Here is a 23,083-nt window from a genome sequence, read left to right as displayed (position 1 = left end):
TTTGTCTCAGTGTCACCTCCAGCTGCAATCATTGCCAGAAGGTTAGTGCTGGGATTCTAAGATTTTGACACAATCATTTGTTTTTTTTTTTTTTTTTGAGGTACTGCAGATGTGTCTGAATGATTTAATATCTGTTATAAAGTTAAATAGGCCTTAAGTTTTGAAGCCATATCCTGTTGTTGGCCTTTGCTTTGTGTGTTGTTTGCACTGGCTGTTTCTGAATTGACTTTGATGTAAGTCTATTGGCTCTGCAAATGTTTACTAATATTTGCCCGTATGAAGGGATTGATTTGTGTTTTTGAGCATGTTCCATAAGCTTCATGGACTATGATCCTTACTACTTTACTCCCATCGTAAGTGAGATATGATTTCCAAAGGGTTATTTATGACATTTTTTGACTGATTGGGGTGCAGTTTAGTACTAAATGCAAAAAAACACAAAGATATGCTTGTTTTAAAGTGTACTTTTCATTATAATTCTTAAACTCCATTTAAAAGTACAAAAATTATTGTTTTTTTTTTTGAAATCTTAGAACATCACCGGTAAGTAATTCATAATGGTTAATCCATTTACTAATGATGCATCTGCATTGCTACCAGTGCTTAATGGCCTTCTATGAAAGAGTCTTTCTGATTTTAACTTTTTGTTTCAGTATATTAAATAGACCTGACTAATTATTTATTTTCCCATAATATTGCTAAAAGCTCTGAGTTCTCATTGCCCAGAGAAGGAATATTTTGTAAGTATATCAACAAATAATGAAAATGGAAAGAATGACAATTTGTTTTCATTTTAATCCTTAATGAATTTCATTTTACAAAGAACATTTCACTTCTTTAATATGGTTTTCCTTTTATAATAGATAACTGCCTACAACAGGCGCACCTTTGAGACTGCAAGGCATAATTTGATAATTAATATAATGTCTGCAGAAGGTAGGTATGAAAATATGTTGATCATTTCTTATTTACAAGAAGTATTTCATTATGTTTTATAACTACATAAAATATAGTTAAGAATTTTAAAATGCCACATACCTAATATAACTGATGAAATAATAAGATATAGAAAAGAAAACTAAGCAATATGTAATTTATTATGAAATATTATGGTGTGTTATGATGGTGAAAACTCAGATAGGAAGCCAAACAGATAGTCCTCTGATTTCTCTAAGCCTTTTTCATTACCTTAAAATGGGACTAACAGTAGCATTTCTCTTATAAGTATGGGGTAAGGATTCACAAGTTAAGGCTGGAGCACTGCACTCCAGCCTAGCTGATAGGGTGAGAGCCTGTCTCAAAAAAAATAATTACTAACTAGTTTTATTATTTTATTTAAAAATTTACTGTAGGTAATAGTCTAAGTATATGTGATAATATAGGGTTTCTGGAAAACAAATAAACCATAACTTAGGGTACAATTTCCTTCCTAAATAGTTTATAGTGTATTAGTAATTTGTAGAGTCTTTCAGCAATTTAAAGTTTCATATGCTCAAATTGTAAGTGATTTCCTAAGAATTTTGAAGGTTAGGGATAAGGAAGTATTCTCAGAATTACACTCTCAAATATTTTAATCAATTGGGAAAATATCACCAAATACTTTGTAGTTAATTTTCTTTTTTTTTTTTTTTTTTTTTTTTTGAGATGGAGTCTTGCTCTCGTCACCCAGGCTGGAGTGCAATGGCACCATCTCGGCTAACTGCAACCTCCGCCTCCTGGGTTCAGGTGATTCTCCTGCCTCAGCCTCCCGAGTAGGTGGGATTATAGGCACCTGCCACCACGCCCGGCTAATTTTTTGTATTTTTAGTAGAGATGGGGTTTCACCATGTTGGCCAGGCTGGTCTCAAACTCCGGACCTCATGTGATCCACCTGCCTTGGCCTTCCAAAGTGCTGGGATTACAGGCACGAACCACCACACCTGGCCTGTAGTTGAATTGTATAAATCATGGAATGATCCTCCCTATGTTAGATATCATTTATGAGAATGACAGGAGGGAAACTGATCCAGAATTTTTTCCCTCTAAAAACAAGAAAACAATTGTGCATTCTTGATAGGGGAATTTTTGCTTCTATTTACTAGTGCAACTAAAAACAAATGAGCAAACACCAAACATTTTATCAGAACCTACTAATTTAGCATTAAGGATAATGCAGTCAAGGCTGGGTTAAAAATTACTTTTACACGATATGAAAGAAGGAATTTCTGTAAAATTAAACGTGTATGGAGAGATTGCTTGAACACTTAAACCCCCTTAAGTGAATGTTTTCCCCCAGGTGTTTACCGGTATCAATTGTAGACAACAAATGTGCAAGTTTAAAATTTAAAATGACCTTCATATATGAAAAGCAAGTCCAAGTGCCAGTTCTGTGGGCCTGGACAGAAGACTCCCTGTCCACTCTGCCACTCCCCAAAGGCTTTTGGTAGGTATTTATGTTTGGATCAGGGAGATTTTTGTTCTTGACTACAGTGGTGATTGGATGCTTACATGCTGTCTAAGCTGGCCCTGTAGAATTGGAATACACTTAATGAGCAGAATAATTGAAAAGTTTCCTTCCTCCTTAGGAATTCATCATTACAGTTATAAAGTTATACTACAGTGGCCTTGGACCATCTCACCTCACCATTATGCTCTCAAAGGGACTCAAAACTCTGTCAGGTGTGAGAGTCCCTACAAATTGAAAGCTTGTTCTATAGTTTGAACTTCTTCCTTCTCAAATCTAGTCTCAGTGCTATAGATACAGATTACTCAAGGCATCTCAATAGATGTTGTTGTTGACGTATGAGGACCTGTGGTCAAGTAGATACTAATGGAAGACTGCTAGACAACTGTAGGATTGAAAATTGGCAGCAGGGCTCTTTGTCTAAATAACGGGTTTGGAAGGTGTGCTAGTGAGAAGGAGTAGTAGACAGGTTTTAGAAGCCTCCACCTTTACTCCAGGCAGTGCTTGTTCCTCTGCTTTTTGTGTAGGGTTAGTGGCCCAAACCTATTTGAACCACTGCACTAAAGTCCATGCATTTGTCCTTGCTGGTCTAGACAGAAATGTATATGTGCAGTAGGATGTACATGTTTGAGCATGGCCTACACTCATGTTATTTATCCCAGATTAGATTTAGGAAAAGAAATAACAAAAGTTATATATCAGGGTAATCATGCTCTGTCCAACTCCCTGCCCAGCTATCTCCTGTTCTGAGAGACCTAATGGGAAATTAGTCATGTAGACTCACACCGCATGAAGCTCAAGGAGAGTACATAAAGTGATTCTCTAAATTGGGTTTAGTGCCTCAGAGGCCTGCCACCAATCTGTTGGCCTACTGTTCTCTTGGCCTCTGTGATTTCCAAATATAGCAGGCATGGGATTTCCCCAGAGTTAGAAAGCTGCTGTGACTCATCTCTGGGAGGCCTGGCAGCAGCTCTTGGATGGGTAGATAGCAGGCAGCTGCCCAGCTCAAAGCCTCTGAGGGGTGTGGTGGCAACCACAGGCTTTGCAGCAGGTCTCAGAAAAGGAGCCATGAAGCTGGGTCACGTGGAACAGGAAAAGCCAGATAATAATTCTCCAGAAAGTAGCACTGATCATAAGAAAAAAGTTTTAGATACTTTTTAAGAAAACTGGATGTAAAAACATTGAATGAAATGAATAGATTTTAGACTTCTGGCATATTCAAAAGCTGTATTTGTATTATTTATAAATATTTTATTATTTATTGCCAAGAAACTTTCTCATAACACATTTCTGCATGACTATTTCTAGGTATGCAGATAAATGTAGCATGATTAAGCTATTTATCTGTATAAAACAGGAAATATGTCTATAAAACAGGAAATTTATTTGCATATATGAGAATAAATATATTTTAAATTGCAGATGGGCTATACATTAAGGAAATCTAACAAAATTGTAAGCAGAACAAGTAACAATATAGGAGATAAGCAAAGAACTTTCTATGATTAGGGCTTTGAAAAACTAAATCTTTAAAAAGTGATGACCACACTCTAGAAAACTCTTGAAAATTCTGAAGCCGTAGTTTCTTCTTTGACTTCATCTCAGGCATCAAATGTCCTTTAATAGGATGCTTCATAAGAAATAAGTTAACCAAGATTTTAGGTACTTAATGTAATTTTTATTTTTTGTTCATTAAATAAAAGTGGAATATCTTACAGATACATGAATTTTATTGAAATAAATGAGAGGATATACATAGTGTAATTACTACTGGGGACTTTAAATCTGTGTAGCACCTAGAAACATTTTCTTGTCTTTTTAAAGTAAAAATTCAGATAATCAACCTTTCCATATTATTATAATTAGAGCTAACATTTAATATTTTATAGGCTCCTACTATGTTTTGGGAGCTCTGCTGAGCACCTTATATATGCAGTCTCTTTTAGCATAGATAAAAATCGTACAAGGTAAGTTCGCATTATGAGATAAGTTTCTGGACCTCTCTAAAGATAAGCTTTCACATATGAAAGTACAATGAAAAACACAAGCAGCTACTCACCCTCTTGTTGTGAGAATTAAATGTTCTAATTCACCTAAGTCCCCTAGCTTGGCCTGCCTCACAGTACATACATTTAAAAAATTAACCTTTATTCTTACAGAAATATTATTAAATAAACAGAAAGCTATTATTTATCGTAAGAGAACAATTAGAATATAGAGAGTGATGATTTGTAATTGAAGAGTAGCATTTGAGTAACAAATTATATTTACTTACAGTTTCTCATATTGAAAGGCTGAATTTGACATGGGGTTGTTTTAAGATGTTAATCATGAAATATTTAGAGGGAAATTTTGATGACACATTGAGGAGGAAAAAACACTAAATCTCCAACAATGTGAAGTGAAATTCCATGAGAACTTTATAATTTTTCTAGAATATTTAATTATAGTGTGATTAAAAACTGTGGAATTGTTCTGGTTTTTAGAATTCCTTTTGGACATATAATTGATTTTTATTTCAGAAAAAGTAATATTTTAGCATGCTCCCCAAAAGATCAGTAATATTATAAATTTAAAATGTAGATTTAGCTTTTCTTAGTTGTTTTGCCAAATTCTATAACTATAAATTGCCCTGATGAGCCTCTGATGAGCCTTGGATTTTATTATATTGTAGATAAAGTTCTGTTTCTAATGTCAGTTATGTTTTTAGATACATCCTCTGTTAAACAGAAAGCCTTTAAAGTCAGTATTAATATTGCTTCCTGCTGCCAGGATTATGACAGAACTCAACAAATCGCAAATTGTTCTTTTGTTTCCTTTTTAAAAGACTACTTCATTAAAGATATGCATGCCCTTTTTCACCAAAATTAGACTTCCCGTTGCCATATCAAGCAGAATTCTTCATTAAGAATATGAATGTAGAAGAAATGTTGGCCAGTGAGGTTCTTGGAGACTTTCTTGGGGCAGTGAAAAATGTGTGGCAGCCAGAGCGCCTGAACGCCATAAACATCACATCGGCCCTAGACAGGGGTGGCAGGGTGCCACTTCCCATTAATGACCTGAAGGAGGGGTAAGCAGACCTTTATCTCATTGCCTTATATATAGATTTTTAAATATGGTGATCTTATCAAACTTAGTATAGATGGAAGATGGCCTATTGCATTTTTCTTTTTAATAAGAAATAGATATTGTAAAGATATGAACATACTAGTAATTTTCTATATTGACAAAGATGTTGTGTTAGTGGTTTTTTATATCTCAAGTTCCTGGTCTGTGAAATCTAATTGTAGATGAGGATCAGCATCATAAATTACAGCACTAAGTCTTTTGTACCTTCCATTAAGAAGCTGATTATTTAGGGCCATGAATTTCAAAGGAAATTGATGCCCCAGTTATTAGCTGCAGAAGGATGCACAGACTGCTGTAACTTTATTCTAGGAAACTATTTCTTCATCTTTAACATTCTTTCCACCATGTGTCAGTGACTGATGGCTGGGGTGGATTTGAAACCCATTCCTGTGACACAAAGGCCTAAAGCCTGACCTTGTCACTCACAAGCTGGGTGACACTGGGCAAACCCTGAACTCCTCAGTGCCTCAACTTCCTCATCTGTTCCTGTGGGGATTATGTTCTCCCTCAGAGTTGTTATAATGATTAAGTGAGATAATGCATTTGAAAGGTATTTGTCAGTTCTCAAGCTGTGCAGATAGAAAGCATGACTTCTGACCTTGTGGAGGTCAAGAAAGAATCCTGCCTGGGTAAAGTTATTATCAAGACAAACTTTGATCTTTAATTTTTAATCTGTAGGTTGAGGCAGATTTGCTTTTCCTCCCTCAATCCTATAAAAGTATAGTCTGTGGAATAAATCACATTTTGCATAGCATATTCCCCTTTCAACTTCTTCGCCCATAATCCTGGAAACACTTTTATACAGGTGATATCTAGAATTAGCTAGAATACCTGGATTAGTAAGAATTAAATTTAAGGATAGCTTTAAAGGAGAACTATGTACACATGGATGCAGTCTGTGGGAGTAGGTAAAAGGCAGATGGGGAAAAACAGTGAGCTGTAAAGTCCAACTTAAAAATTTCAGAATTAAATTTTATCTTCTGTTTTATAGCAATGAATTTTGAAATCAGTCAAGCATACATAGAAGTCCTTTGAGGAAAATGGTTGCTTTATCTCTTGTCTATGTACCTAGTTGGCTTTCTATATGAAAACATAATTCTAGAGCTTAAATTTTTACTTCATAGTTACAACATGGTTCTCTTTCCTATAAAGTAATTAAAGCAGAACCGTGGAATGAGATGAATGGGGGTATCTTCCCTGAAGGCATTCTCCAAATATGCGGTTTTTAAAACAGTTTTCTTAAGGTAATGTGTTCCACAATTGTTAAAACAATGACCAAATAATGTTGGAGGAAACAGCACAAAAACAAGGCATTGGTAGAGTTTTTCATTGTTGTGCTTTATTCTGGTCTCACTTTTTCTCGTTAGTAGTGCAGGTCCCACCCATCGAGGTACTTTTAGAACCTGAACTAAACTAAATTGAACCAAGCAACTCCATAAACCAAACTGTGACCTAAAGCACTGCTTTCCAACTATGTCTAGCCTGAAAATTGCTAATAGAACATTACTAAAAATACAGATAGGTTCCTGGCCTTTGTTCCCCCTAGAGACTGATTCTTTGAGCCTAGGGCTGGGCCTGAGCATGTGACTCTATATTAAGAACAGAATTTTTGTCCTACAAGTACTTGTTTGAGAATTCAATCACTAACTGACTGACCCCCAACACCTGCTAGAGGGTGGCACATGCCGTCAGATATTTGAGAGAATCAGTCCTGTGGCATTTATTTGGACTCTTGTCTCAGATCCCTTCCCAACTTGAAACGCTTTCCATGAGTTTTAATTTAATGTTAAGCCTTAACCTTTACAAAATATTCATATGGAGTCTTTTAAAATAGCATTTCTATAAATTGTACACAATGCCAGCTCTATTACTCCAGTGTGTCTGTATACAAACACTCATAAAATAAAATCTTACTTGAGTTATAATTCGAAAAAAAAGTTTGTCGCTGCAAATGATTTTGCATGTTTTCTTTAGTTATATAAAATCATGGTAATAGAAACAATTTTTTAGCCCTGTTGCCTTAAATTTAGAAAAAAATCCAATGCTTAACTAATACTTTATTTCCTTTTTACCTGTGTATATTATGATTTTTAATTCATTTAATATGCTTTCTGCCTTTGTATATTCTTTTGAAAATATCAGGGGCTATAAATCCTTTAAAAATGAAATATTAAAAAGATCAAGAAATAGGTTCAGAGCTAGCAAAGGAATTATATCCCTTGTAAAAATTTTTGTTTAAAAATATATTCATACACTTCAGAAGTATTAACTAGGCACCTAATAAATGTGCTTTGTGTAATACTTAGCATAAGTCTTAGTCCCAGATTTAAGAAAAAGATCTCCATGAAATTATTTCCTATTTATTACACATGTCAGCCACAAGTAATAAGTGCAAAATTTTTCATATTTCATATGTATAGTCAGTTAAACAGCAGATGACCAAGAGTAGCCCTCAGTAGTAGAACCTCAGAGTAAATCTACTACCCTTCTACTGCCTGAAGTGTCATTAAGTGTCAGTCCCCATGAGCCCAACCTGCAGCATCTGAGCTCCTCATCCTTCTTGATGAGCATTTTTTTTAATCTCTGCAGAACTCACTGACAGCTTTCAAACTTCTCCTAAATCAAACAGAAAGTGATTATGAAGATTTACTTCAAAGTGAATAAGCTCCTGCAAAGGAAGGCTGAGCCCTCTGAAAAGATTCATTTTCACTTGCCAGACTGATAACCCCAAGGCAACTGTGCTGTTTCTGGGCATGATCTTGGTGCTACTTTTCCTCCTGATGCTGAGCCAGAGGCTAAGTCCTTGTGGATGTATTTAGCCTGGGATAAAGCTGGTGGGAAGAAGAGCAGGTTCATATTTCATTCCAGGCATGTCATGGCTGCCAACCACAGGCGAGTGATGTAGTGTAAATGGTGGCTATGAAGGGAATGATGGGGTGTGAGGATTAAAGAATATACTCACTTTTCCTAAGAGATTGTCAAACTTACCACTATTTCCTCTGGTTACCAAAGCATGTGGATCCAGTTTCAATCAACAACAGAGAATCCTAGTTTATTCTCTAGACCATCTCACAAAGTACTCCCACTGATTGTCTGCTTTTTGCTGTATGTCAAAGGCCTCAGTGAGAAGTTGTACTTGAGGAAAAGAATGGAAGTCAATGGCTGCCCAATATTGGTCTGATGGAAAGTCATGATCCTGGGCCAATTTCAGTAGAGTTCTGAAATTGTCTCTATCTATGGTAACTTACAGAATTGCCCTTTATCTATCTATCTATCTATCTATCTATCTATCTATCTATCTATCTATCTATTTATTTTGAGACAGAGTCTTGCTCTGTCACCCAGGCTAGAGTGCAGTGGTGGGATCTCGACTCACTGCAACCTCTGCCTCCTGGGTTCAAGCGATTCTCCTGCCTCAACCTCCTGATTAGCTGAGATTACAGGCGCCTGCCACTGTGCCTGGCTAATTTTTGTATTTTCAGTAGAGATGGGGTTTCACCATGTTGGCCAGGCTGGTCTGGAACTCCTGACCACATGATCCACCCGCCTTGGCCTCCCAGAGTGCTGGGCTTACAGGCGTGAGCCCCTGTGCCTGGCTGAATTGCCCTTTATTCTTAAATGATGTCCCTCCTATAATTTTGGTACAAATATCCTTTCTTTTATGGAATAGTGGTGATATAGAAATATTTGCAAATGCCTTTAATAAAATTGGAAACCTGTATCAATTTTTATAACAAAAAAACAAATGAAGTCAATGCAACTATATGTTTAATATCTACTCTTCTGAGTTCTATCATTTTTTCTTTCATAGTTTAATGTTTATTCAGTATTTTTTTAATGGGAGAATATTTTATTAGTCTTTGGAGTACAGTGATTTTAAAAACACAATCTAGGCTTGCAGTCTACTAGGGAGCAGGCAAATAATCAGATAACTAAAATCGGTGTTTTAAGTACCACAATTGAGGCATCACAGAGAGGGCTCCTCTCTCACTACATTTCTACACCTGAAAAAGGTTTATAGAGGAGCTGAAGGCTGACTGAGTTGAAAATATAAGTACAAATTAGCCTGCTGAGAAAATGAGAAATGGGAACGCTATGCAGGGGAAAGGGCTTGGGCGAGTACCGAAGGTAGGAGAGAGCATAGTGGATTCAGAAATCTACTTAGTGTGGAAATGGAGAAAGAGATCCAGAAGGGGCAAAGACCAGACCATGTAAGACGTTGTCTTCTGGGAAAAGTTATTTGGATTTCATCCTGAAGCATTAGGGACCTGTGCAGGAAATGGTTGATACTAAAATTTTTGTTTTAGAGAGATCACACTTGTAGAATAGGGAAGACTGAATGGAGGAAATGCTGTGTGGATATAGGTGCTGGGATTTTAGGGGACCCAATAGCATCCATTTTCCCCTGCCAGAGGATACATGAACAAGAGGAACATGAACACATGAAAAAATTCTTTTAGAATTTAGTGCCAATAAAACATTTAGGTCTCTAAGGAATAGTCATGCTTTCCCCTCTCTAATGATGAGAACTGTGACATTTACTGTTTTTTTTTTTTTTTTATTTCAATTTGGGTACAAGAAAATTAAGTGCCAAATGCAGTGCTCTGGCTTGCAAGAGAATTATTAGTCCTGTCAAGTTTTCAATGTTTTCCTAATTTCTGGTGACTTTTTCACTTGTTTATTTTATTATATGTGTTTTGCTATAATCCCATACATCTTTCATTCTTTATTTTGTATCTTACTTTTTGATTGATTAATTGCAGGTATGTACATTAGAAAGAAGTGGGGCGGAGGAAAAGGCAGGAAGTTTCGTGCTGCTGCTTTTGAGTGCTCAACATTTCCCAGGCAACATGTAACATATATGGACATATTCTTCTCTAAACTGTCTTTTATCTTCTATATACATAAAATAACAAAGTATATTCATTAATTGGGCAATTAGGAAAAAATACAATCATTGGATCTATTTATTTGGCTATTGCTGGAAACAGTGGAGTTTCTACTTAAATTGTTTACCATTACTTGTTTCTTCACATTATAAATCTAAAGGCCTCAATAAATGCATTTTACCTCAAAGAAGAGAAATTGAATTGTTGGGAGAAAAAAAATTCTTCACAAGAAACAACTCTATCTAGTGCACTCCAGTCTCTAGTCTTTTGAAGTACCAGGTTTTGTTAGCATTCATTGAGAGCCTTATACTTGATAATAGCCTCCTGTCTCATCTGTTTATACACATTTGAAATTTGAAAACATGTGCTAGGGTCATAAAGGTAAAGATCATTCTCATTTTCACTTCATACAAATTTAAAATTTTGACAACAACTAGCTGAAAGGAAAACAACAGATTATGAAAAACATAATTTTAGCATGTGTAGCATAGTTATTATTATTACACATGGACTCAGACAAAATTACATATTTTTAAAAGCCAGCATGTTCAAACTTAGTGATTCTACAAAAGAAGCCATAAATATACTTTTTAAAAAAACTTAATGAGACAAATCCAATATCTCCTGCTTCTGAGCATGACATCTGTGTTCCGTTTGTTTTTAAACTGGTATAATGCTTTTCATTCGTGCATTCATTTAGCCAGTAGGCTACCTGAGGACAGTGGCAAAGACTGGGTTCAAGGAGCACCATTAAGGGGCTGTTCCTTCACTCCCTGTGGAAGGTGATGGTGACTAGAACTACAGTTGTAGCAGTGGGACAAAACAAAGTGGACAGGTGTGTATGAGAGTTATTTCAGGGTAAATGTCAGAGACTGATGATGGATTGAATATGTGGAGAGAAGGAGAGGAGTCAAAGAGATGGTGCTTGAGTTCATGACTTGAGCATTTGGGGATGTCAATCACCAAGAGAGAAGAAGATAGAAGGAGGAACAGGTGGAGGTGGGGTGGGGTAATGATGAGCTCAGTTTGGAACATATTAAGTTGAAAAGCTTATGGATCATCCAAGTAGAGATGAAAGTAATTTGGCAGTATGTGTCAACTGTCATAAAAATGTTTCCACTTCTAGACCTCTCTTTTAGGATAGTCACATTAAAGAATATGCAGAGATAGTCTTTGTAATATTATTTATAACTTCAAAAAATTGGAAGCAACTTAGTTGTCCAACTCTGAAATAATTGCGGAATAAATCATGTGTACTTAAAAAGAAATTATATTGCCATAAAACTATAATTACAAAGATTACAATGTGGAATATGCTTATGATGCAATAAGTGAAAAAGCAGGATACAAAATTATATTTTAGAGATTATTGCAATTAGATTAAAATATATGCATTTGAAAAATATTCTGCAAGGTACATTGGAAAATGAAAATAGTTCTTTTGGCAATATAAATGAGTTTTGTTTTTATACCTCAGGTTTTCTGTAATGTTTTTATACTGGTTTTATAATTTAAGAAAAAAAACATTTCAAAGCATGAAAATCTCTTATGCCCATTTATGTTACCTTGAGAGGAATTAATTAAAAATCTTACTAATTGCAAATACAAATCAATGTCTTGTCTAAGCAAGAGGGCCATTAACAGTTGTAAGAAACATTCATTTAATCTCGGTCCTTACAAATATATTTCACAATTACCAAGGAAAAATATGGTGTTGCCTTGGTAGTTACTAAAAGGATAGAAACTGAATGTATGCGAGGCTTAAAAGTAATAACTTGTTTTAAATCGAATATGTTTATATCCTCTGATCATCTAAATACCAATGGTTTCTCATCTCTACTTTTGTTCTGAATTTTTAATTTGATCTTTAATTTTGCCCATTATTTACTATTTGTTTCCCAAAGGTACAATAGGTTTTTTAAAAGATAATCTTTCAAATGAGTCTTAAATCCTAATATAAATTTGATGTGTAGAGCAAATGAATTTGTGTGAACATATTCTCGAACACAGTTGTCATCTCAGGCTTGGTCATGACTTCATATTTACATTTACATAGCTTTGAACTTTTGTGCTGTACTTTTATTTCATTTCATTTTAAAAAAATAACAGCTTTATTGAGATATAATTCACATATCATACAATGCACCTATCTAAAATGTACAATTTTAAATCGTGACTTTTAGTAAATTCACAGTCATGCAATCATTATTATAACCAATTTTAGAAAGTTGTTATTATCCCAACACCACACACCCACCCTTGTACCCATTAGAAGTCACCCCCACCCCCACCCCTACCCCTAGGCAGCCACTAAGGAACTTGCTGTCTCTATAAATGTGCCTATTCTGGACATTTTGTATAAATGGAATTATATAATATGTGGTCTTCTGTGACTGGCTTCTTTCACTTTGTATAACATTTTCAAGTTTCATCTATGTTGTAGAATAAATTAGTATTTCATTTTTAATCATGGAATAATATTCTATTTTATGGATATGCCATCTTTTGTTTATCCATTTATAAGTTGATGAGCATTTGGATTGTTTTCACTTGTTGACCATGAATGATGTCATTGTGAACATTCATGTACAAGTCTTTGTGTAGACATATATTTTCATTTTTCTTAAGTATATCCCTAGGAATCGAGTTGCTGGGTCATATGGTAACTCTGTATTTAACATTTTGAGGAATTGCCAGACTGTTTTCCAAAGCAGATGCATTTTACATTTCCACCAGCAAAATAGGAGAGTTCCAACTTTTCCATATCTTCACCAGCACTAGCTATTATCTGTCTTTTTGATTATAGCCATCCTAGTGAAAGTGAAGTGGTATCTCATTGTGGTTTTGATTTCTATTTTGCTGATGGCTGGTGATGTTGAGCATCTCTTCATATGCATATTAGATATCTGTATATCATATTTGGAAATAGGTCTATTCATATCCTTTGCCATTTTTAATTGAATTATTCATTTTTTGATTAAGTTGTAAGAGTTTTTATATGTTCTATATACAAGTCCTTTATTAAATATATGATTTGCAGATATTTTCTCCTATTCCATGGATTGTCTTCACTTTTCTTAATGGTGTTCTTTGAAGCACAGAACTTTTTTATTTTGATAGAGTTCAATTTATTTTTTTTCTGTTACTGCTGGAGCTTTTAGTGTCATATTTTAAAAATCATTGCCTAATCCAAGGTCATATTTACACCTGTTTTCTTCTCAGAGTTTAATAGTTTTAGCTCTTAAAGTCTTTGACTTTTTTGTGCGTATACTATTTTTAAGAGAATTTTTAGGTTTATAGAAAAATTAAGCATAAGGTGCAGAGATTACTTTTGCATCGCCTCCCCCATTATCAACATCCCCCACCAGAGTGGTACATTTGTTACAAATGATGAACCTACACTGACAACTCACTATCACCCAAAGTCCCTACCTTACATTAGGTGTTACTCTTGGTGGTTTATATTCTGTGGGTTTGGACAAATGTATAATGACATGTTTCCATCATTATAGTATCATACAGAGTAGTTTCACTGCTTTAAAAGTCATCTATGTTCCACCTGTTCATCCCGCCTTCCCCCCAACTTCTGGCAATCATTGATGTTTTTACTGTCTCCATAGTGGTTTTTCTTCCAGAATGTCATATAATTGGAATCAAGTAGTCTGTAGCCTTTCCATATTTGCTTATTTCACTTAGTAATATGCTTTGAAGTTTCTTCCATATCGTTTCATGGCTCGATAGCTTATTCCATTTTAGCACTGAATAATATTCCATTTTCTGGATGTACCACGGTTTAATTATCATTCACCTACTGGAGGACATCTTGGTTGCCCCCATATTTTGGCAGTCATGAACAAGGCTGCTATAGATATCCATGTGCAGGCTTTTGTGTGGAAATAAGTTTTTAACTCCTTTGGGTAAATATAGGGAGAGTGATAGCTGGATCATATGGTAAAAGTATGTTATTTTGTAAGAAACTGCCAAGCTGTCTTCCAAATTGGCTACACCATCTTGCATTCCCACCAGCAATGAATAAAAGTTGCTGTTGCTTCACATCCTTGCCAGCATTTGATATTGCCACTGTTCTGGATTTTGGCCAATCTGTGTGTTGCGTATCTCACTGTTTTCATTTGTCTTTCCATGATGATATGTAAAGTGGAGCATCTTTTCATGTGCATATTTACCACGAGTATAACTTCTATGGTGAGGTGTCTGTTAAGGTCTCTGGCTTTTTGTTGTTGTTGTTTTTTAGACAGAGTCTTACTGTGTCACCCAGGCTGGAGTGCAGTGGTGCGATCTTGGCTCACTGCAGCCTCTGCCTCCTGGGTTCAAGTGATTCTCATGCCTCAGCCTCCCAAGTCAAGTAGCTGGGACTATAGAAGCATGCCATCTTACACAGATAATTTTTGTATTGTCAGTAGAGATGGGGTTTCGCCATGTTGGCGAGGCTGGTCTCAAACTCCTGGCCTCAAGTGATCTGCCCACCTTGGCCTCCAAAAGTGCTGAGATTACAGGCTTGAGCCACTGCATCTGGCCTCTGGCCCATTTTTAATTGGATTGTTTGTTGTTTTATGTTTTAAGTGTTTTTTGTATATTTTGGATAACAGTCCTTTATCAGATATGCATTTTGCAAATATTTCCTTGTAGTCTGTGGCTTTTTGTACTACTGGCAGTGTCTTTTGCAGAAGAGAAATTTTTAATTTTAATTAAGTCCATCTTGTCAATTCTTTCTTTCATGGATTGTGCCTTTGGTGTTGTAACTAAAAAATCATCGTCAAATCCAAGGTTATCTCGATTTTCTCCTCTATTATCTTCTAGAAGTTTCATAGTTTTGCATTTTGCATGTAGACCTGTGATGCATTTTGAGTTAATTTTTGTGAAGGGCATATGTATCTAGATTCATTTTTTACATGTATAAGTCTAGTTTTTTCAACACCATTTGTTCAAAAGACTGTCTTTCCTCCATTGTATTGCCTTTGCTCCTTTGCCACAGATTAGTTGAATAGATTTATGTGGGTCTATTTCTAAATATGTATTCTGTTTCATTGATCTATTTTGTCAATTATTTCCCAATACTACACTGTCTTGATTGCTGTAGCTTTATAGTAAATCTTGATGTTGGGTAGTGTCAGTCCTCAAAATTTGTTCTTCTCCTTCAATATTGTTTTGGCTATTCTGGGTCTTCTGTTTCTCCATATAAACTTTAGAATAAGTTTGTTAATATCCGCAAATTAACTTGCTGAGAATATGATTGAGATTACATTGAATCTATAATTAATTTGGGAAGAACTGGCATATGGACAATATTTAGTCTTCCTATCCATTAAACATGGAATTTCTCTCCATTTATTTAGGTCTTCTTTGATTTCTTTAATCAGTTTTGTAGTTTTCCTCATACAGATCTTGTACCTATTTTATTAGACTTATATTTATATTTAAGTATTTTATTTTGGAGGGTACTCTGTCGCCCAGGCTGGAGTGCAGTGGCACAATCTCGGCTCACTGCAACCTCTGCCTCCTGGGTTCAACCCCTGGCTCAGCCTCCTGAGAAGCTGGGACTACAGGCGTGTGCCACCATGCCCAGCTAATTTTTGTATTTTTAGTAGAGATGGTTTTGTCATGTTGGCCAGGCTGGTCTCAAACTTCTGACCTCAGGTGACCCACCTGCCTCGGCCTGCAAAACTGCTGGGATTACAGGTGTGAGCCACCACACCCGGCCTGTGTTTTTAATTTCAAGTTCTACCTGTTCATGCTGGTATATAGGAAAGTGATGGACTTTATTATATTAATCTTAGTATCAGCTCTATCAGCTCTTGCCTCATGTATTTTGATGCTTTCTGTTTTGGAAGGTTATTACTGATTCCTGCAACGTTGCTGTAATCACTCACTAGTTTTAGGAGTTTTTAATCAATTCTTTTGAATCATATCATCTGCAAAGAAAGACAGTATTTAATCCTTTCAAATCTGTATACTTTTTATTTTCTTTTTGTCTTTTATTACATTAGTTAGGACTTCCAGTATGATGTTAAAAAACAGTGATGAGAGGCAACATTCTTAACTTTTTCCTGATACTAGTAGGAAAACTTCAAGTTTCTCATCATTTAGAGTAATGTTAGCTGTAGGTATCAAATTGAGGAAATTCCCCTCTATTCCTAGTTTACTAAGAATTTTTTTTTCACAAATTGCCATTGGATTTTGTCAAATGCATTTCCTGCATCTGCTGATGCTGTCATGTGATTTTTCTTCTTTAGCCTGTTGATGTGATATTAACTGATTTTTGGATGTTGAACTAGCCTTGCATAACTGGGGAAAGTCCCAGTTGATCATTGTGTATAATTCCTTTTATACATTGTTGAATCTGATTTGCTAATATTTTGTTGAGGATTTTTGCACCTGTGTTTATGAGAGATGCTGGTGTGGTGTGTAGTTTCTTTTCATGTAATGTTGTTTTCTGGTTTTGGTATTAAGGTAATTTGGGTTTCATAGAATGAGATAGGAAGTATTCTTTTGGCTTTTGTCTTCTGAGAAATATTGTAGAGAGTTGGCATAATTTCTCCTTTAAACGTCTGGTAGAATTCAACAGTGAACCCATCTGGACCTGATGCTTTCTGCTTTAGAAGATTATTAATTATTGATTCAATTTCCTTACTACATATAGGCCTGTGCAGATTATCTGATTTTTTTTTTCTTCTGCTTACTTTGGATTTCATTTGTTCTTCTTTTTCTAGTTTCCTGAGGGGGAGGTTTCAATTATTGATTTTAGATCTCTCTTCTTTTCTAATGTATGCATTCAATGCTATGAATTTCCTTCTAAGTATTGCTTTTGCCAAATTGTAAACATTTTGATAAGTTACGGTTTCATTTTTATTTAATTCAGAATATTTTCAAGTTTCATCCAAGATTTCTCCTTTAATCCATGTGCAATTTTTGAAGTATGTTGCTTAGTCTCCTAGTAGTTTGGGATTTTTCAGTTATCTCTTGATACTGAGTTCCAGTTTAATTCTACCGGGGTCTGAGAGCAGACAGTGTATGATTTCTATTCCTTTAAATTTGTTAATTTTTTATGGTCTGGAATGTTGCTAAATGTTTCATATGTACTTAAGAAGAATGTGTATTCTATTTTTGGATGAAGTAGTCTCTAAGTGTCTATTAAAACCTGTCGACTGATGATGATACTGAGTTTCACTATGTCTTTACCAATTTTCTGCCTGCTGGTTGTGTCCATTTCTGATAGAGAGATGTTGAAATGTCCAGCTATAATAGTGGATTCATCTGTTTCTCTTTGCACTTCTATCAGCTCTTGCCTCATGTAATTTGATGCACTGTTATGAGGCATATACACATTAAGGAGTGATTTATGTTCTTAAAGAATTGACCTCTTTATCATTATGTAATGCCTTTCTTTGTCTCTGATAAGTTTCCTTGCTGTGAGGTTGGCTCTGTCTGAAATTAATATAGCTCCTCCTGCTTTTTAGTTATTGTTAGCATAGTATATGTTTCTCCACCCATTTACTTTTAATGTATATGTGTCTTCCTATTTAAAGTAGATATTTTTTATAAAGAGTATAGTTGGATCTTGTTTTTCAATCCACTCTGACAGTCTCTGTCTTTTCAATGGGGTATTTAGACCATTGATGTTTAAAGTGATTATTGAGGCCAGCCATGGTAGCTCACGCCTGTAATCCCAGCACTTTGGGAGGCAGAGGCAGGCAGATCACCTGAGGTCAGGAGTTCGAGACCAGCCTAGCCAACATGGTGAAAACCCATTTCTACCGAAAATACAAAAATTAGCTGGGTGTGGTGGTGGGCACCTGTAGTCTCAGCTACTTGGGAGGCTGAGGCAGGAGAATTGCCTGAACCCAGGAGGCGGAGGATGCAGTGAGCTGAGATCTGCATTCCAGCCCGGGTGACAGGGCGAGACTGTGTCTCAAAAATAAAATAAAATTAAAATAAAATAAAATAAAATATAAATCTACCACATTTGTTACTGTTTTCTGTTTGTTGCCTTTGTTTTTTGTTTCTATTTTTGTCTTCCACTCTTTTCCCACTTTTTATAGTTTTCATTGAGCATTTTTTATGATTGTTTTCTCTCCTCTTTTAACACATCAGTTGTATTTTTTAAAGTGTCTTTTACTGATTGTCTTAGAGTTTGTAATATACATATATAACCAATCCAAGTTCACTTTCAAATTACACTACTTCCTAGGTATTGCAGGTATCTTATGATAAAATAATCCCTGTCTTTCCCTCATCTCTCTTGTATCATTGCTGTCATTTATTTTGCTTATCTATAAGTGTATATAAACATATATGTAGATATATACATTTATGGATATATGGTGAATAGATTGTTGCTATTATTATTTTAAACAAGTTATCTGTTAGATCAATTAAGAAAAATAAAAGGTTTTATCTTCACTTATTCCTTCTCTGATGCTCTACTTTTATGTAGATCTGAGTTTCTGACTTATATCATTTTCCATCTCTCAAAAGAAGTTATTTTAACATTTCTTGCAAAGTAGTTTCACTTTATTCATTAGAGCCCTCTGCATATTAGTCATAGTTGTTTTAAATTTCTGGTCTGATAATTTCAACATCTCTGCCATATCTGATTCCGGTGTGATGCTTGTTCAGTCTTTTCAAACTGTGCTTTTTGCTGTATAGTATGTTTTATAATTTTTTTCTTGATAGCTGGACTAATGTATGGAGTAAAAAGAATGAATATAAGTAGACCTTTAGTAATATGGTGGTCAGGTGTTGTGGGAGGGGAAGAATTCTGTAATTCTATGATTAGTTTTCAATCTTTTAGTGAACCTATGCCTCAGGACCATGAATTTCACATATGCTTCTTATTTGCCTTCTTAGGTAGGACGGGATATGTGGATATCCAGTTTTTCCAGCACCATTAGTTATAACAACTATTATATATATATATATATTCCAGCACCATTAGTTATAAAAACTAATTCTATGATTAGTTTTCAATCTTTTAGTGAGCCTATGCCTCAAGACCATAAATTTCACATATGCTTCTCATTTGCCTTCTTAGGTAGGACGGGATATGTGGATATCCAGTTTTTCCAGCACCATTAGTTATAACAACTATTCTTTCCTTTTTGAATTGTCTTGGTACCTGTGATGATAATCAGTTTATTAAATGTGAGAGTTTATTTCTGGATTCTCAGTTCTATTCCGTTGATCTGTTTGTCTGTTCCTATGCCCGTACCAGATGACTTGCTTACTGTAGCTCTGAGTAAGTTTTCAAATTGGGAATTTTGAGTTTTCCAAATTTGTTTTTCCTTATCCAAATTTGTGTGTGTGTGTGTGTGTGTGTGTGTGTGTGTGTGTGTATGGCTATTCTGGGTGCTATGAACTTCCTTAGGAATTTTAGGATCAGTTAGTCAACTTCTGCAAAGAAGGCAGCTAGAATTTTGATGGTTTTATTTCATTTTACATTGCCATTTTTTCCCTAGCATTGTCATTATGAAAAGGAACAGTATTTACTTGTAGTATTTTCCTGGTTTTCTCTTTTCTTTTGAAAGGCCAATGAGATTCCTATCTTCTCAAGCTGCTCCAAGATTATTTAAATACTGTTGTCACTATTTCCTGTTGTGAAATCTTTTTAGCCAGTTAAGTAGAGATCTTTCCCCATAATTCCCCCAAACCAACAAAATATTTTGTTTGCCTCTTTGTGTTTACCAAACAATAGTTTTACCCTTATATTAATGTCTTAGATAAAAGATTGCAAGGCCTTCTAATGAGAAACCAAGCATATAGGGGTTTGTGTAGCAGAAAAACTAACAGAACTGATAGGTAAAATAGTAATGTCTACCCAAAGCTCCATACCTCCAGGGATGTAATTTAAGAGTTTTATTACAAGAAAATTAAGTGAAATGTATTACTTAGTTATTTATTATTGTAGTAGTGGGGTTATTTCCTAATTTACCTTAAGGATAATGTTTTTAATGTAAATAGTCTACTAAATATAGTAATTACTAAATATAGTAATCAGAATATGATGCATGTTTATATTGAATGAAAATAAATGGGATGAAATAAAGTTTTAGAAATTAACATAGAATGGAGAGAGTATCTGGTATACCAAAGCACTCAGTAAATATTGGTTGAATAAAGGAATGAATGAAAGGAAGCCCCTACATGAATCATTGTTTTTAGAGCCGAGACCCCTACCTCAGGGATGAGTCTAGTTAATCTCTCGATTCAGAAGGCTAAATCCTGCTTTTAAGGTGGATTGTTTTTTAGTGTTTTCAATTTTCTTAAAGGATAACCTGAGGGTTTCACATTTTTACAGCGTTTATGTCATGGTTGGTGCAGATGTCCCGTTTTCTTCTTGTTTACGAGAAGTTGAAAATCCACAGAATCAATTGAGATGTAGTCAAGAAATGGAGCCTGTAATAACATGTGATAAAAAATTTCGTACTCAATTTTACATTGACTGGTGCAAAATTTCATTGGTAAGTTTTTATTTTGTTTTTGCAAGTTTAGTTAAAAATAATGTGGCTGGAGTTAACATTTGACTAAAACCTGAACTGCTTTTAGGAATAAATCCTGGGTTTACTTTAACTGCAGTTGACTTCCCTTGAGATTAAGGATCTGGTAAGCTCGTTGACAGTGCATCCATTTAGGAAAGAATATATCCACTTTTGTACTTATTCTATCCTTGATTAGTTGCTGGGGCTGGATTAGCTTGGCAGGTGGTCCAAATGAACCCCTTGGACATCCATATAGCTGCTAATGAGCACAGATAGTGGAGTTAGTGTGATATGTGCAGAAAGATTCTTCTTAAATATTCTGCCACTAACCCACTTTGGAAGGAAAGGATGGAGTACAATAATAAATCTGAAAATAAAGCAGTATTGTGCTATGATTTAATGTTCTGACAACTCAAATTATAGGGAAAGTCCAAGAAACAAGAGACAATTCCAAGTGAAGAAAGTTAGAATCTTACCCATAATTCATAAACATAATATTTCTTTCCAAATCACATTTTAATTTGCATGTTAACAGATTTAGGAAAATGTAAGGTTTCAAATATATGTAAGATATGTGTAATATTTTACATATGTTTGCATATTTTATATGTCTGTATATAATATTTTGATCCTGTTATCTGAAAAGCAGGAGAGTTGTTTCAATTCTTTGTTTTTTTTTCTTTTCATATTAATGTATCAAACTGATGTTTTAATTATTTAGTGATCTTTTAGATATAACTTCTGTCAATTCTTTATGATTGGTGGTGAGTGAATTAGATCTAAGTTTAAAGTTGACATTTGAACAAAGTTATTGACACATAAACACAATTATCACTTCATGTCTTAGAGAGCCAGCTGCATCCTGGAGAACATATTACTCACATTGCAACACTTAGCACTCCTTGTGGCCTTTTGCCTTGAACTCTTCTTCTCATGCCTCTTGTCTCATGGCCTTTAGAAAAATGGCCTTCTTTGTCTTCCTAAATCAAGTAAAATTATTATTATAGGCAAATTTGCTGAATTATTATAGGAAAATTTGTTCAATCATGGTGCTAACGATACAAGGGTGCAGGAGAATGAGCAGCTGCAACCATAACTTAGATTCCTCTCCCAGCATCATCAGTGGCCAGCAGACCCTAACAATGCCATTTTACTTGTGGTTGTTCTGGAAAATGAGTTTATGTTTAGGACTATTACCCAGTCTCTAAAAGTTAAAAAATGATATATTCCTTGAAGATTTTTGTTTATCTGTTAAGGCTTTATAAGTGGAAAAGTTGGGAATTTTTATTTTTTATTTTACATGTATTTATTTTTATGCCACATCTTGCCACAAAAGATTTCAGAAGGTTAAATAAGAGTCATACAGTAAACATAATAAATAAAATATAAAAGAAATGGAAAATCAGGACCTAAATTTCACCCCCCCAAAATAAGCATAAGGCTGTGTTGGACAACAAGCCGCCAATGTGCAGGACAAAAATAAATGAAATTCATATTTAGTTCTCATTCTTAAAAAGGAGGCACATCAATTCCTTGGCAGAAAACAAAAGTTTTTACTAACACTGTATTATTAACAAAATTTTTCAAGTGGAGTTTTTTGGGAGAAGATACTGAATAATGCTGCAACTAATTCTCCCCAGCATTTTATTTTAGTAGCAAATGTAGTAGCAAATTTCACATGGCTACATTTTTAGTGTCCTTCAATAAAAACCTTAGCATAATTAAATGCAACTCAGTGAAAGCAGCTCAATTAATGTGGAGGTAAATTAACATAGTGCAACTGTTGTAGTTTTTTTGTTTGTTTGTTTGTTTGTTTGTTTTTGATACTGGGATAGAATTAAGTAAGACTGGGATAGGTTCCATATTCCCTAGACTATCTTCCATAAAAGTTACTTCTGTCAGCTGGAAGGCAGAAAGATCAAGGACGACACGTTTGGAAATTGTCCCTCTTTTTTTTTTCCTTTTCTCTTTCGCTAAACTTAGAAACCATACGTGCATACCTGGTTTTCAGCCAGTTTTAGGTTTGGTAAAATCTGCACTTGAGCTTTGCCACTAGGAAATAAGACATTTACATGGTAGTGTAAAGGACTACTGCTTTAGAGGAAGGAAACTGAAAAAGAACAACTACA

General features: G+C 34.9%; 1 protein-coding gene across 12 annotated transcripts in view; it reads left to right on the top strand.

The window, feature by feature from the left end:
• Positions 1-23,083, top strand: part of SGCE (sarcoglycan epsilon) — a 70,985-nt gene that overhangs the window by 32,001 nt on the left and 15,901 nt on the right. For all 12 annotated transcript variants that reach the window (XM_001169282.4, XM_009453639.2, XM_063815443.1 and 9 more), the window contains 3 exons: positions 864-936; positions 5,315-5,513; positions 20,774-20,936. In XM_001169282.4, coding sequence (XP_001169282.1) covers positions 864-936; positions 5,315-5,513; positions 20,774-20,936 — 435 coding nt within the window. The remainder of the gene's footprint in view (positions 1-863; positions 937-5,314; positions 5,514-20,773; positions 20,937-23,083) is intronic.

The sequence above is a fragment of the Pan troglodytes genome, chromosome 6 (assembly GCF_028858775.2).
Source record: "Pan troglodytes isolate AG18354 chromosome 6, NHGRI_mPanTro3-v2.0_pri, whole genome shotgun sequence".
In the NCBI taxonomy this organism is placed as follows: Eukaryota; Metazoa; Chordata; class Mammalia; order Primates; family Hominidae; genus Pan; species Pan troglodytes.
Note: the sequence above shows the minus strand (reverse complement) of the source record. Positions and strands in the feature narration are given on the sequence as shown.